We start from the raw sequence: 17,870 nt of genomic DNA, 5'->3' as shown, positions 1-17,870 counted from the left end.
ATGATTATATTTCTAGAAACATACAATCTCTTAAGACTGAGTCAAGAAGAAACAGATAATCTGAAGTGACCAATTACCACTAATGAAATTAAATCAATAATCAAAACACTCCCCCAAAAAACAAAAAACAAAAATCGTTCAAAGAATTAACACCTATCCTTCTCAAACTATTCCAAAAAATTCAAGAGGTGGGAAGGCTTCCAAATTCATTTTATAAGGCCACCATTACCCTGATTCCAAAACCAGACAAATTATAGGCCAATATCTCAGTGAACATAGATTCGAAAATCCTCGACAAAATATTAGCAAACCAAATTCAGCAGTACATTAAAAAGATCATACATCATGATCAAGTTGGATTTATTCCTGGGAAGGAAGACTGGTTCAATAGCCACAAATCAATTAATGTCATATACCACATTAACAAATTGAAAGATAAAATCATACGATCATATCAATAAATGGAGAAAAAGCATCTGACAAAATCCAGCATCCATTCATGATAAAAACTCTAAGCAAAGTGGGAATAGAGGGAACAAACCTCAAGATAACAAAGGCCATATATGACAAACCTACAGCTAACATCATACTCAATGTGGAAAAACTAAAAGCATTTTCCTTAAGATCAGGAACAAGACAAACCTGTCCACTTTTGCCACTTTTATTCAACATAATGTTGGAAGTCCTAGCTATAGCAATTAGACAAGAAAGAAAAATAAAAGGCATTCAAATTGGAAAAGAAGCAAAACTGTCATTACTTGCAGATGACATCATATAGAGAGAGAGAACGTTAAAGATTGCACCAAAAAAAACTATTAGAACTGATAAATGAATTCAGTAAAGCAGTAGAATACAAAGTTAATATTCAGAAGTCAGTTGCATTTTTATACACCAATGATGAACTATAAGAAAGAGAAATTAAGAAAACAATCCCATTTACGATTGCATCAAAATAAAATAAAATACCTAGGAATAAATTTAACCAAGGAAATAAAAGACCTGTATTTGAAAAATTACAGGTCATTAAAAAGAGAAATTGAAGAAGATACATATAAACAGAAGCATATACAGTGCTCATGGGTAGGAAGAATCAACATTGTTATGTCCATACTACAGAAAGTAATCTATTAAGTCAAGGCAATCCCTATCAAAATACGAATGGCATTTTTCAGAGAACTTGAACAAACAATCTAAAATTTTTATAGAACCATTAAAGATCCCAAATAGCCATGGCAATCTTGAGAAAGAACAAAGTTGGAGGTATCCCGCTACCTGATATCAAACTATACTACAAGGCTATAGTAATCAAAACAGCATGGTACTGGCATAAAAACAGAAACATAGATCAATGAAACAGAATAGATAATCCAGAAATAAATCCACATCTGTACACTCATTTAATATATGACAAAAGAGGCAAGAATATATAATGGTGTTCAGAAAACTAGACAGATACATGCAAAAAAATGAAACTGGACCACCATCTTACACCATATACAAAAATAAACTCAAAATGGGTTAAAAACTTAAATATAAGACCCAAAACTATAAAACTTCTAGAAGAAAACATAGACAGTACACTCTCTGACATTGCTCTTAGTAATATTTTTTCTAACATATCTCCCTGGGCAAGAGAAACAAAAGAAAAGGTGAATAAATGAAACTACATCAAACTAAAAGGTTTTTGTACAGCAAAGTAAGCCATTATCAACAAAACGAAAAGACGGTCTACTAAATGGGACAAGAAATTTGCCTATGATATATCTGATAAGGGATTAATATCCAAAATTTATAAAAAACTCACATAACTCAACACCAAAGAAACAAACAATCCAATTAAAAAATGGGCAGAGGACCTGTATAGGTATTTCTCCAAAGAGAACATACAGATGGCCAATAGACATACGAAAAGATGCTCAAGGTTATTAATCATCAGAGAAAAGCAAATTAAAACCATAGGAGATATCACATCACACCTGTCAGAATGGCTATCATCAATAAATCAAAAACCAACAAGTGTTGGCGAGGATAGAGAGAAAAGAGAACCCTCATATATTGTTTGTGGGATTGCAAATCAGTACAGCCACTGTGAAAACTGTTTGGTGTTTCCTCAAAAACTTAAAAATAGAACTACCTTATGACTCAGCAATTGCACTTCTGGATATTTATCCAAAGAAAACCAAAATACTAATTCAAAGGATTTATGTATGCTTAGCCTATGTTCACTGCAGCACTATTTATAATAGCCAAGATATGGAAGCAACCTAAATGCCCATTAATAGGTGATTGGATAAAGAAGTTATGGTACACATATACAATGGAATATTACTCAGCTATAAAAAATGAAATCTTATCATTTGCAACAACGTGGATGGACCTAGAGGATATTATGCTAAGTGAAATAAGTCAGACAAATACCATAAGATTTCACTTAGATGTGGACTCTAAGGAACAAAATAAATGAACATAGATACAGAAAATAAACTGGTGATTGCCAGATGAGAGGAGGGTTCAGTGGGCTGGGGGAAAAGGTGAAGGAATTAAGTTCAAATTAGTTACAAAACAGTCATAGGGATGTAGAGTACAGTAAGGGGAATATATAGGATAATATTGTAATGTACTTATAGTGCCAGGTAAGTACTAGGGTAATTGGGGGGATCACTTCATAAATTATGTAAATGTTTAACTATTGTGCTGTATACCAGAAACTAATATAAAAATTAAACAAAAATTTTAAATGTATGCTGCATTGACATGTCTATTAGAGAATTTCACTGTGAGACATTTAGGGAGTAGCTTTTCTCCCCATGTAGACTTGATTTAGTTCCTAAGACATTAACTGGTTAATATTTTACATGTCTATAAAATTTTTCAAACATATATTCACAAGAATATTAACTGTGACATGCAAATAGTTATAGTGTTCAAACCAACCCGTGTAGAACAAATCTCGCCTATACTTAATAAAGTAAAACTTGGAACTATGTTTCTGTCTAGTTAGCAGTCAGACTTGTTATCATTCTTCCTGCACTTTCAGAGACAATTTGCTTCTGCCAAACCTCAAACTACTGTCTGGGGCTCTTCAATTCTCCGAAACAATCTAGACCCACCCAATTATTGACCCTTAAGAAACTCCTACCCTAAACATTCTATGAAAATATCATTGCGTGTTTAACAGCACTGCTCTCCTTGCTGGCAGGCATGTTATCAACTTCTCAAACTTCAGGTTTAAGGGCAAGATTTTAAAAATGAAAGTTTACTGTCAATCTAAGGAATCAATCATAGCTGAAAAGCTCCCAGACTGGCCATGTAGCCTAATGTATAGAGTGCTTCTCAAGCAACAATGTGACTTGGCCACCAATAAAAACCACATATTTTCAAATCCCATTAACATTGCAGATACCTCCTAGTGCTGTTTACACTTAATCGTGACATGAAAATTACAGTAGTTATGGGTTCATGATATTTATTTATTTATTTATTTAATGTTTAATAAAGAAACACATATTACCATATCATAAATTTGCTTTTTAATGCCTTAACTGAATTTCAATATGATTGGTTTTACTTGTGACCTTATTTATTGTACTGATTTAAAAACATTATTCTCAGAAGAGTCATACGTTTCACCAGCCTGCCAATGACATCCATAGCATAGAAGAAGCTAAGAAGCCTTGATCTGATCCAATTCCCTTTTTTATTCTCTGGGGTACAGAAGGTTAACATAATTTATCCAAGTCACATTCTCAGTTGGGAAGCAGAGCAGGGGACAAGGATCTGAATGTCAAAATACTTGAGCTAGGATTTTTTTTTAAAAATTATCATACTGCTCTGAGGAATAAATAAGAAAGCAGTACAGAAAGTATATTAGAAAAATACAAGTTCTATAGAAATATAAGATGTATTATTTCAGTCTAGCCTCTGATATATTAAAAAATTAGAGTCTGATCTTCAAAGATCCTAGATACAAGGTATCATTTTTATTCTGTGACTCATTTGAAATGCAGACTGTAAAGAATTAAGTTTAAAAAAATGCAACGTTTGTGGTTTTATTGGTTTTATATTTGAGGTCATAGTTATTTTTTTAAAAAAACAGTAGGTTTAGTGCCCCGTAGCTACTTTCAGGAGCATCTATTCATTTTTCTGCAGTAACCTCATGAGAATTCAGTGAGGGCTTGAGATCACCTGTACCAACACAAATGTACATTCACATTAAAATAAGGGGCATATGGTGTGGGATATCTTTAAGTGTTCTTTTGGTTGATCTAATTTGATGGTTTCATGATGTTTTGGTAAATTTTGAAATTAATTTCAGACACGGTTTAAATCTAGACCAGAATGTAACCTATATCAGAGTAGTTTAAGGCAATTTAGACTCTGTTATAGGTAAAAACCACAGCAAGCCATAAGCAATCTATTATCACAAGATTTCCCCTGGGATTGTAGGTCAGAGTGGTTTGAAGAACATTTCTGCATACTACATTTTAGAAGGATAATAAATACAAAGCCATTCACACTGTGATCTCTGGAAGTGTTAAGGTTGACAAGTTAATCACAAGAGCAAGAAATAAACAAAATTAAAATTTTCATAGCAATAGGATTGCTCTCAACACAACTCTAAATATTATCATAAATAACCTAGAAGCAAATGCAGAACCAAGGATCCATATACTAAACTGATGAGTCATAGCTTATTTTTTTGTTTGTTTAGAGAAGGGCTAATATATTGATCTGGCACATCTAGATATTGGAGCTACTTGGAACCTTTGGAAAACCTGTTTTTAAGAGTTTCATAATTTTGCTGATATTTCAATTATCCCACACTTGCCCCTATACCTTACTTGCATTCCACCCTCTCTGCATTCTTGACATCGAAAGATATAGGCACACTGAGTAGTTCATAATTCCTTAGTGGGCCATAGCATTTGTCTTCTTTTATTTTTCCAGGGATTAATTTCTATTAAGATGTCCCATTCTGTTCTCTTTTTCTTCCCTTTCCCTTCCTGAAAAATTTAGTACCCAAAAGTCCTTAGGTGGGGCCCAGCAAGAGAAGTTCACTCTAGGACTGGGGACACCACAGTGACACAGTGAGGGAAGTGAGACATAGGTTGTCAGAGCCCAAGTAGGATAAGAAAGGTATCTGTGCAGCATGAGGAGCGGGCCATTGGTTTCGCACAGGAAGGCTGAGCAAAAGATCACTATATCTTGCCTTTAGAAGAGCTAGGTTTCTCACTGTCTATCAGGGGAATTATAAACATGGAAAAGAAAAAAACTAGAATAAACCCTTTAGTGTTGGGTTAGAATTAAGGATATGAGCATGAACTCTGAGCTTCCAAAATGTATAAAGAGACATAAAATATAGCTATAAATGTGTGTGTATAACTTATTTCCTTCTTTCTGGTTCCATAAGTTATTTCTGTCTCATTGTGTACTACTTGTGTCCCAGTCCTGAAAATATACATTTTCCAAGAAACGCTAGCTTCTTTTAGTGGACAGATGAGAGCTAAGTGTATTCGTTGCTATTATTGTTATTGAAGTGTCACTATTTCCAAGCCAAGACAGAACTATGAAGTATATGTAGACACAGAGATAGATGACAGATGATGAATGATAGATAGATGATAGATAGATAGATAGATAGATAGATAGATAGATAGATAATAGATAGATAGATAGATAGATAGATAGATAGATAGATAGATAGATGATAGATGATAGATAGATGATAGATAGACCGACAGACAGACAGACAGACAGATGACAGATAGATATAAATAGATGGAGATAGCATCCCTTGCACTAGAGTGATTCGTAGTTGGTTGAATTCAAATGAATGATAGTAATTATTATTATAATTTTTAAATTGCAATAGGGATTCCTTTGCCTAACTTTAAAAATAAATAAAAGTGAAACCTTTAGGATGAAGATTCTCCTTTACACTTCATGGAATCATAGTCTTGGAGAGTCTTAAGAAAACTTAGGATTTGATATATACTACAGTAATCATTTATATAAGGTTTATATATTTATTATTACAATAAAAATTATTGAGCACCTACTGTGTACCAGGCACTGAGGATAGAGTAACATTTTCAGTCTTTTGAGAAAGGGAAACATCAAAAAAATTATAAACAAGTGTAATAGATAATGCTAAGACATAGGAAGTAAAGAGTATAGAAGGAAGATAAAGCAAGGGAAGCTGAGTCTAAAACCTAAAAGATGGACAGGGTCAGGCAGAAGAAAAGATATATATGGTGGATGGAGTGTGAGAAGGAAGTGGGAGTCTTTTTAGCAGAGGAAACATATGGGCGAAAACCCACAGATGGGAAAGGAGGTGACATATTCCAGGAAAAGAATTAAGTCCAGAATGACTGGCGCATCAAGACTTAGGGAAAACATCTCTGCCATATGGTTATCCAGCCTCTACTTGAATGCTTCTAGTGACTAGAAGTTCATTAGTTCACTAGTCTTCTTTATTATTGGACAATTCATATTGTCTGATTTTTTGCACATATAAAGATGATATCTTCCTTCTTATGGATTAACACTCATTTCTCTTAGTTAGGCCTCCTCTTCCACCTGAAAATTCTATAAGTATTCAAAGTCCCCTTCCCTCCTGGGTACCAATACCAGTTCTGTCAGCAATTCCCTGTTTAATATGATTTCAAAATATCTTTCCCAGGATAAATTCTTGTTGTCAAGTGGTCTTCTTCTTATTAGTATCAGAATTCAATATAACACTCCAATTATCACCCCAAGTGATAATAGTCAATATTCATTGACTGCTTAGAATGTGTAAGACGCTATGTTAAACACTTAACATGCATTATCTTATTTAATATAATCACCTTATTTCCTCTTGCAGGTGGGAAATTAGAATTTTAAAGAGAGTAAATGAGACTTCATTGCATCAGACACCAAATGATAGAGATGGTCTTTGAACCCAGAGTGTCTTTGAAACCCTAATTTTAGTACCTGCAGTTAACCATTAAGCTACGTAGCCAAACCACTACAGAACAGATTACTAGCTCTCTTTGATCACAATACTGTACTTCTATATTAGTTCAGACTATAAGAGCATTAAAAGTCATTTAAAGGTCATCCCGTAGCCTCAAATTATAACTTTTACTACAAACTGGAAAATAAAACTTGCCTAACCTTCCATAAATAAAATATACTGTCTCTTTGTTCCCCTTTTATTTTTACCTTTGTGCATTGTCCCATAAAGTCAAATATGACTATTACTTGATGGTGATAAGAGGATTCCGAGGTTCACATTCTGAAGTAAGAGCTTGGTACTTTAGATCTGGAATAAACCTTACTTCCACCCCCAAAACAAGGAAACAAAAGTGGCATGGAGTCCTCGGTTCGTTGGGTTTTCTGCTCTTTAACACTGCCATCCACACAAATGACTTATCTAGAAACTGGAATCAAGGAAATTTTTTGAAATCGGTACTTGTAGAGATTGTAATACATTTTGGAGATTGGTAAACTTTCTATAATGTACATGAAAACAACACATTTTTATTGGACTTTAAGCTAATTATGTCTCTATTGCTCTCATTGCCCTGAAACATCTTCATTTCATTTACTTTTCAGTAATTTACTAAACTAATGTGTATGTCTGTTATGTACCAAGCACCATAAACAACAGGTAGATTTAGGTTTTTTCTTTAACAGTTAAAAGGTGTTAAGGGAGTAAATAGTACAGGTCCAGAAGAGGTAAAAAGGGCCTGAAACATCTGGGCATGTAGTTGAATGAACTGTATAAGGCCTAGTGTGTCTTAATATAATTTAGAATTCTAAATTTGAGGATTAGAGTTTAATCCTAAATTGTTTGAATCAAAAATATTAATTTAATATATAGACTGACCTCTAAAATTTTGAAGCTAAGTCTTCCTCTTTCTCTAGCTACTCTGAGGAGAAGTTACATGAGCAAGGTGGGGGTTGGGGGGAAAGTGTCAAACTTGATCCAAAGTGTTAGAAGTTTATCAAGTTGTAGGAAAGTCTGTGATAGAAAAAAATAGTTCTATCATCAACTGAGCTAAAGTGTGATCCATTAGATAATAAGTTACAACAGAAAATAAACAGCCAAGGTTAATTTTCCTTCTTCAGGTCGTAAGTCTGGAATTAGATTCTATTTCAATAGACATTTGAAATCACTCTGTGATATGCCTATTTAGAACCCATCTTCTTAATGAAAGATAAACTCTTATCTTACACTATCTAGTCTTTAAGCCTGCAGTCTCTTTGCTGCCCCAGAACTCTGTTTCCTGTCATTAACTAACATCTCATTAGGTGAGCCTCCCTGTTGTTAACCATCTCCAGTGGAATGTATCTTCATTTTTCCATTATTTTTAGAGTTAAATTACAAACCCAGCAGGATAGCAACTGCATCTAATTGATTTTCACTATTACCTAACATTTCTGTTAGTGCTTAATGTATTTTTTCACACTCTTTTAGCATTCATTTTTGCAATTGAGAAAAATGATATAAATGGAGCCACTTCAAAATGGAGTCAGGGCCACCATTCCAGAGAAATGGCCTCGTACACCTTGAACGTTTGAAATGTTTGACTTTAGCAAAATTATGTTTGTCTGGGGCAGAGCAACGTTGTCTTCCAAATAACTGTTTGTAGAGCTAACAGGAAATTGAACATCCTGACACAAGGACTAAAAATTAAAAACATTCTTTAGAATCAGTAAACAGCCATGTAGAGATGAAGAAAAACTTAGCTATTAGTAGCAATAGAAATTCCTTCCTTTTATTCATGTAATTATTTCCCTTCCCTTTCTCATAAATATCCCTTGCCTTTACCCCGTAATCAAAACAATTTGGGTTTTGGCCTAAATCAGGGCTTCCAGAATCTGTGATCTCAAATAAATGCTCGTTGCCTCACACCGTGGCTTTTTATTTTTAGGTTAACAAATATGGTGTCAGAATCAGGACCTGAGGCAGACCTTACCATCACAGACTAGAGTTCCCTGGGACCTGGTAAGGTATCCACACAAGCTGCTTCCATGGACCACACACTCTTCTCAATGGTGAGTCCTCTCAGGCTTCTGACCTCCATCCTTTTTGGCTGAGGTCAGTGACTTTCTCTGAAATCAGAAGGGTTTTTTCTCAGGGAAGCACTGCCCTGGGGACAATTGTTCCATTGCCAGCATGGCTACTGCCACAGGAGCTTGCTATCACATGAGGAATTTTCCTCAGATAGGGCTTCTTTCATGCTTGTAAGAAGTTCTCTGGGGGGTGAGCAGATCACAAGAATTTTTTTTCCCCCCTGGTAGGTGGGTACGCATTTTTGTTACACGCTCTTTTGTTTCTTTTCTTTGTTTCTGTTGTTTGTCATAAGAAAGTGATTTCAAAGGGAATGACACAAGCATAAAGCCTATAAACCATTGTCTGGGCTGGCCCCCACAAACTGACAGTTTTTGTAGATCTCACCAGACCAGTATCTATTTAAACAAACTTTACTGTGGGTTAAATGCACATGAAGTAAAAGCCATTGCTAAGGGAATCTTGGAAGCCAAAACGGCAAAATTAGTAGGCACGAGTAGAATATTTAAGAAACAGAAGTGCACTCGGCACTTCAAATAAAAGCACCTGTGGTAAGAAGGTCACGGAATGAGTTAGACTGATATTATTAGGTCACCCACTGACCTCAAGAAAATTTTGGTGCGACAAGATACTCTATAGAAGATTATGCAATGCTTAGCCCCATGGCGCATGCCTCTTAGGTATTCGTGCTCCGAGAGATTCAAGGCTTAGCGAAAGCTGTTAATGTGCATATAATAAGAAACCAGATGAAGTTTCTCCTTTAGTCTTGAGATTTTGGCTTTCAATCTATAAGAATACTCTCTTTGGTCTCTGCCATCTAGAACATGCAGAATTTGGCATTCAATGGCAGCCAGTGAAATTGACTGGGAATTTGGGGCAGCTGTATCCAGTAGGTGAGAAGAACAAGAAATATTTGGGATTGTGACTGCCATCTCTGTCTTTTTGCCCAATGTACCAGCTCTCAGGGGAATTTTTAACAGGGGACTTTCATCCTCTAAAAGTTCTCAAGAAGTCTCTTCCTCAGAAACTCCCCAGATTATATGTACAAATATTTTGGTCCCTCTTTTATGGCTTTGTAAAATGGACTAACTTAGCCAAAATAATTTAAAACTCTATAGGCCATTCTGGCGAAAAATTGTTTTAGATAAGTCAACCTAAATCTCTGCCCCACCCCCGACCCGCTAAAAGAGAGGATTCCCACCTCTCTCAGAGATACTGTAATGCACTCTTTGAACCATATGAAGAAGCTTCCAAGAGACAAAATGACTTCAGAGATAACCCTAACAGAATGCTAAAAAAAACTTTAGCCATCTGAGCAGGCAACCTTATCTTAGGCACTTAAAGGCAAGAATCTCCATTAAGATTTCAATTTATTTTATTATTGTTATTTTTTTTTTTTTTTACTGTTTGCCCCACCTGAAACCTTACAAAATATTTTAAAGAATTTAAAAACACTAGGATCAGAAATTTGGCAGAATCAAAAGCTGATATTCTAAGTCTGATAGAAAATTTAGGCCTCCTCAGCTATTTCTCAGGCCCTTCCATATATAACCAGGAAATAGATCGGGTGGAAGCCAGTGTTCAAGAGCTAACAACTTTGTCTTTTAAATCTCTACAAGATTAGAAATGTAAACATAGTTTCCCAATGGCCTGGGACTAAGCCAAGTTAATTCCATCAGTAGAACCTGAAACTAAAAGTGGGGGGAAGCGGGGCAGATAAGACAGTTGAGATTTTTTTAAAAGCACAAGCAAGCTGAAAAGGCTTCCTTGATTTTTGAGTCTTTGTTTTTTACAGACAGTTATTGTCTTACTCTAATGCTTTTACATATGTGCTTCAACTTCAAAAAGAAATCATGGAGAGTACCCTAGAATACAGCATCTTAATAACTTTCAGATCACACCACTCAACTGGGGAAGAATCTACAGAACTCTAAGGAAAATGAGATTCATAAAAAGGACAAAAATCAACAAGAATTAATTACATGGGGATTAAATGATGAAGATGATTATAATTTTTGTCTCTTTGTTTAAATATTACTGATTTTTTTATGTTTTGTTTCTCCAAATTTAAGAAAACATTTTCTTTTCTTAAGCTACCCATAAATTAAAGCAATTTGATGAATTATACCTTTGTAAGCATAATTTATATATTTATCTTTTTCTCCCTACCTGATCCTTCCAGAATTGAAAAACTCTTAATAAGTGAGTATTCCTATTTTCATGGCAGTATAGTTATTCACATAAGTTCAATAAGAATCTGTTCTTGTAACAGGATACAGTTGAAAACATTGGTTATATTACCAAGGCTTTGACTGAAATGTCATGTTTGAGAGAGACATACATAAACTCAGATATGACGAGACATCTTTAAAGAAATAAAATTAACTTATGGAAGTCAACAAAGCCTCCTGGGAAAAATCGGCCTGGTACCTTGCATATAGGGATCTGGCAGACACAAGAGCCTCAGGATATTTTGGGAACCTCAAGAAGAAAGGAATTAACCCAAATCTAAAGGTACCGCAAGTGAAGTCTGATGGCAAGTATTTGGCTTGGACTTTTAGCTTCAAGAGGCTATTAAAAGTTCAATCTGGAGATTTCTTAAGAAAGATTCCAGCAAAGCAGATTTAAATGAGCCTATATGATCAATTGCTATACTTGATACATTTATGTAGATGATCAGGCCAAGTTCATTAAAACTAGACTTAATTATAGTAAAACTAATTTGCTTGCAAAATATCTTTGGTAAAAATGAAGATAATTGTAGAGAGAGGAAAAAAATTATGTTTTAATGGAAACTATAATACACACTTACGGATATTACTTCTGTTAATTGTCTTTGAGGTTTTGTTCTCTACCTATAAACTGAATTAAATCCTGAATTCTTCTAGTCTCCTCAAATATTTGGCTACAAGTCTCCAAACTAGCGTTTCCAATTTTTCTTCCACTTTTGACTTGGAATCACTGAGAACTAAAGCTGCCATTTTCCCCAAAGCCCTGGAAACTAAATGTAAATGACCTTGATATGAGCTTCACAGAAATCACCACACATTCTCGTGCTTTGACAATCTTCATGCTGATGTTGTGTAAGCCACTTGGAACGTTTACCTGAACAATCGATGACATCATTAGAGACATTTCAAACTGCAAAAGATGCTTCAACCTTGACATCTAAAATTTTTCTTGACTGGCTGCCCCTTAGGCTCAGACACTGGTTTCTTACCATTAACCTTTGTTTATCTTTTGTTTCTATAGAAATGTCTCATTAAATACTGGATTGTTTGCACCACAGGTCTACCCCTGGCAAAGCAGAGACAGAACTAGGTCAAATCTGGGCACAGAGCAAAGGGCTAAATACATTGCCCGCTGGCACATAATGGTCCTTGACCTTGTTAGCTGGCTACCTTCAAGCATTGCCTTCTACTCAGGTCTCTTCTCCAAATTGGACTTAGTATTTTGCTTCTCATTATAGAAATTCTTGTTATAGAATTTTATCTCCTTTACATAGCTCAATGTTATAAAAACACACTTGGATAACGGTTGCTCAGAGCTTTGAGATAATCACTAAAGCCTATGCAACTTCATATAAAAAAAAAACCTCAAGGAACTGAAGGTATTTGCCCTAAAAAAACACGATATTAAGGCCTTCCTCTGTTCTGGTGCTCTTGTTGCTTATACGTGGCCTAAGTCTCGTAAGGAAACCACTTTCCCTCTTACATGGGACATGAGATACTGGGAATGAGCCTTCCCAGTGACAGATCAATGAAGCTTTAAATGACTGATCAGTGTTGCTCTCCAACTGTTGATCAGAGATGCTTTCAAGGAAAAATCTCAATCAAAAGGGGGAAATAAGAAAAACAATGATGTAAGTGGAGTCATTTCAAAATAGAGTCAGAGCCACCATCCCCAAAAAAAGGCCTTGCATGTCTTGCTCCTTGAACTTTTGGAAAGTTTGACTTGGGCCAAATAAACTTTGAATTGGGCCAGATAAACTTTGAACTGTTTGCAGAGCTAACAGGAAAGCACATCCTGATCAAAAACTGAAGATTAAAGACCTTTAGAATCAATAAATAGCTATGTAGAGCACATGAATAACTTCGCTTACTAGCACCAGTAGAAATTTCTTCTATTCATGTAATTATTTTCCTTCCTTCTCTCACAAAAACTCCTTGCCTTCACCCCAGAACACTATTTGGGTTTCTGCCTAAATCATTGTTTCTCAAATAGCTATTCTTTGAGCTCAAACATTGTTGCCTCTCAATTTGGCTTTTTATTTTTTAGGTTAAAATGATGTAATTGAGAATTGATATTATCACTAATATTTTTTTAAAAAGCAATGTCTAGGGCTTCCTTAGCAAATATGATCTCTTTGTTGGTGAGCTGAACTCTGAGCAAGAATCAGAGAAATATTAGGAAAGGAAACTCAACTCAGGAAGTAATAGAAAGAATAAATCTACTTTGGGAGAAATCTGTTCTGAGTCCTTAAATTCACTGTGTGACCTTAAACAAGTCCCTTGAACTCTCTGAAACCCTATGAAATTAAAATAGATAATCCAAAATAGTCAAGAATTCTGATATTTGATTTTATGAGAGAGAGAGAGAGAGAGAGAGAGAGAGAGAGAGAGAGAGAGAGAGACTTATCTAAGAACAATTTTGAGGAAAGTCACCTATAAAATTCAAGATCTGTCTTCCTTTTTTTTTGCAGCCAAACTCGACATTTAATTTATCCCATTGTCATTCTATTTCTTAGACTGTATGGATGTTTGAAATTCTTTTCTCACTTTCTATTGTAGTATATATGTTTTATGACGTGTTTCCTCAGTAATCTCCCACTCTAATATTTTCACTATATCTTTCTTTTTCTTTTTTTATTCTTTCTTATATTTAATTTGTTTTTCCATTACTAGATTCCTAACTTTTTCCTTTGTAGATTTCTCTTCTCACTACCTTGCTGTGTGATAGATTTGACAACAGACTGGAGGAGAATATCATTGTGAGGATGCTAGCATTTTTTCTTTGACATTCAGTAAGGCCTATACATTTTCAAAGTCACACACGCTAATTTCTATTTTCCTTGGTATAAATATATTTTTTTAAGGCACCATGTTTAGAAAAATCACAAAGATAGAGTAAAATACTTGCATTTTAAATGATCACTTGACAGATGGCAAAGTCCAGTTCCTACACAAAGACTATATATTCTCCTAAAATATATATACACCTGTTTTTCACATTCTCTGTCTTCTAATTTGTCTATATTTTCTCTGTTCAAAATTTTCTTTTATTTCATCTCCTTTTAGATCTTTAATCTTAACTGTTCAACCTCCTGATTTTCTTTTTTTTTTTTCTCTTAAGTAACTCTGGCACGTGGATATCCTAACCACTTGTGTCCTGAAGTCTTTCTTCCAATATCCAGGTACAGGGCTAGTCCCAGGCAAAACTATGAAGAAAGATGCCTCTCTTTGTCTTCTTGCCCTTCTCTTAGAATTGTCTTTCCTTCCCCTTTTGGCACTACTATGTTCTAAAGGTCTCTGGTGTCCTTCTAGTTGGTCATAAAGGATTTAAGTGAGTTTTCTATTTTATCCCAAATTCCGGACTTTTTCTGATCTCTCTTCCTGCAACAAAGACTTCTCTGTTTTTGGTCTCATTCTCTCAAGGTGCACTTAACTTCTATATGATTTGATGTTTCAGAATGAACTAATCGCTTATGTATTATCTTGCCCTAGGCAAAAGTATAATTACCAGGGTTTTTTTTTTTTTAGGGATTTGGTCTAAGTAGGAATAATATAAGATATCACAGTATAAACATTTTAGCATGCCTAACTTACATCCCCTCCAAATATGCCATGTCCAGCAGAAATTGACTAAAACTGAGAAAAACTCTAAAAGTAGAACATTGATATACCACTACTTTATAGATGAGGAAGAAAAATATATTAAAGTTTCAAAGGATAAAATTTCTCAATGAATAATTTTATTCGCTTGAAGGTTTTTTAAATTTTTAGATAAAATGGAATTGTAAGGAAAATATATAACCTGAACATTCTATCAGCAATAATTGATGTTTTTATTTCCTCTATGCTTTTATTTTTAACTATTGTGTTTTTACCACTTAAGAACTTTGCTATATATAAATTTCTTCTTCTCTCCTATAATCCCTTCTCCTGGATTTCTTTTCATCTTTACATTGAGTACAATATGATATGCACATTGTCCTAAATCCCTTTGTAATCTACTTGCCAAAGGTTTCACCATTTTTAAAGAAGTTTGAAATACGTGAGCACATTTGGATCTAACTACCCTATGAGATGGATATGGTAGATTTCATGCCTATTTTAGAAGTGAGAAATGGTGATTTGCTACTCAAGTCTTGTAGCTGGTAAGGAACAAAACCAAGAACCCAGCTCTTATCTTCTGACCATATCTACGTACCCAGACTCTTTCCCTACTGAATTCCACACAAAGTCTACCATGGGATAAATATGGCAAGTTTTACTTTTGTGCTGTTTTCAGTTTAAAAAACAATAAAATAAAAATAGCAATAGTTTAAAATTTTATGTTCAAACCTCACACCCATGCAATCACATAATGCTTTATGATTTAAAATCCTACCCACCAAATTCACAAAGGTAAGTGAACATTTACTTCTTCCTCTTAATATATATATATATACACCAGAACACTTATGAAAGTTGTCAGGCACTGTAAGCAAACATAGAGTGAGATAATGTGCACAGATAAAATGTTGGTTTATAAGACTCATGCTATTTGCATAATATTTATATTATTTATTTAAGGCTAGGAATTACCACTCTAAAATAAAGGATATTGAGTGCTTTTTTGGATTCTTCTGGTTCTCAAACACTTTTTTACAGAAGCCAGTTCCTTTCTCAGTCTCCCATGGCCCTATCTGGTGAGGATCTAATAGCTGGCTTTGTAATTTAAAAGCAAACGTGAATGTAAGGGCACAAAAAAGACGTAATGAGCAGAATAGACAGACTGTAGCAGGAAAATTAAGTAATTCAGTAACAGTCTGGAAACATGGCATATACACTGGCTCTTGTTTGGCATTTCTAGTAAATAATTTTTAGATGCTAAAATTTCTTAGAAGCTTTTCTGTACCAACAGCCTTCAAACTATTCCCTTTCCACATCTTACTTTTCAACCACGCTTTCTATTGCTTTTAGTTTTCAAGTATATTTCTCTCGCATTTATTGTACCTTCTATCCGGTTTTTCTTTCCTGCATCTCATTTTTAACTACATTCATTCATCAAGGAAATTTCTGAAAGCACCTGGGCCAGAAACCTAAAACTCAACACGAGTTCCAAATTCGACTGGGAATAAGACACATCCTTTTCTGTGCTCTGGGCATATCCTGGTTTACTGTTTTAATTTACTGAAATCAAAAGGCTGCTTTAGGGGCAAGTTCGGACTTGCCCTATTAGCTAGAAGACAGATGCAGCGATGATTTCTAAATATCTTATTGCCTGCTCTGAAATTTGCCTTAAAACTGTTCTTTTTCCCTCTCATTAACATCACATTGTAGGATTGCCTGGAGCATTGCCCGTGCCCTACTCCCACCCCCCACCCCCTTATTTTTTTACTCACCGGCTGCCTTTTGACACCTAGCCAATTTTTCCAGACCAGGACCCGAAGCTGGTGAAACTGGGAAGCCATCCTTCAAGCAGCACAAACAAGAGAATTTCTCTTTTTTCCTTCACCCCTCAAAAGAAGAATTGGTCTAACTTGCTGTGTGTCAACGGATCAGAAAAGCCTTTTCACGGCATAGCTTTTGTGACAGCTGGGGTAAGAAACCCACAGATTTTCTCTTCCACTGATCTTCTTTTCCTTTGCAAAGATTGGTTTAATTCTTGCCCAAGAAGCACTTCTCAACCAACTCTTCCTCCCAAACAAGGACCCCAACCAGTATCTTCCAGTGGCTTTTGCTTATTTTAAAATAACATCCGGTTGCTGCTTGTTGCGTGAAGTCCAAACTCAAGAGAGAATGAATATCATTCAGATAATGCCCCACTGTAAAAAAAAAAAAAAAATCCAAACCTACACCTCCTACTCTCCATGAAATTAACTGCCTATCCACACCTCCTAAAAGGTGTCACCTGAAATGAACACGTCATGAGGAATTAGGTGGGACCCTTGCCAGGCCAGTAGGACTTGTCTTACGTTCTCTCGCCTTCTTTACTACATAGTGCCTGCTCTAGCAGAGGCAGGGCACAAGGAGCATTTTATAGACTCTAGCTCAGTGACTCTTATAAATAGTTAAAGTGTCATTAAGATTTTTTTTTTTTTAAGTCAGTAAGGCCAGAGCTCAGTTGAAAAACTCCGAACCTCGGCCCATATGGAGAAGGTCTCGTGTTCATCCTAAAGTTGAGTTGAATGTTTTGATTTGACAGGGGGGGTGGGTGGGGAGTGACTATGATGGTGAGGCCTCACTTTCTATCACAATTTATTAGGTTAAGCAAAATGCAAAAAAAAAAAAAGAAAAAGAAAATAAAACGTAGCTATAGGTAACATAAACAACATACAATGAATTCTCATTTTGGAAGGTACATTCATGCATCTGTTAGGTACATTCACACATCTGTTATAGGAAAGCTATATTGTTTCAGGCTTTTATGGTTAAAGGAAACATAGGCTAAGTAATTTAAAGGTTAAAGGAAACATAGGCTAAGTAATTTTAATTGTGATTTAAGGGTATGTTTAATGGAGAAGTCTGTCATGAAGACTTCTAGAAGTAATGTTGCTTACACACACCTTAATGACAACCCATTCCCTCTGATACTCAATGACTCC

At 35.1% G+C, this 17,870-nt stretch overlaps 1 protein-coding gene across 1 annotated transcript in view; it reads right to left on the bottom strand.

The window, feature by feature from the left end:
• The window catches only part of ABCA12 (ATP binding cassette subfamily A member 12), a 165,699-nt gene extending 148,963 nt beyond the window's left edge, over positions 1 to 16,736 (bottom strand). Inside the window, exon 1 of the mRNA XM_011358645.1 lies at positions 16,668 to 16,736. Coding sequence (XP_011356947.1) covers positions 16,668 to 16,736 — 69 coding nt within the window. The remainder of the gene's footprint in view (positions 1 to 16,667) is intronic.
• Between the last annotated feature and the right edge of the window lie 1,134 nt (positions 16,737 to 17,870).

Source organism: Pteropus vampyrus, unplaced genomic scaffold (genome assembly GCF_000151845.1).
Source record: "Pteropus vampyrus isolate Shadow unplaced genomic scaffold, Pvam_2.0 Scaffold42, whole genome shotgun sequence".
Taxonomy (NCBI): domain Eukaryota; kingdom Metazoa; phylum Chordata; class Mammalia; order Chiroptera; family Pteropodidae; genus Pteropus; species Pteropus vampyrus.
Note: the sequence above shows the minus strand (reverse complement) of the source record. Positions and strands in the feature narration are given on the sequence as shown.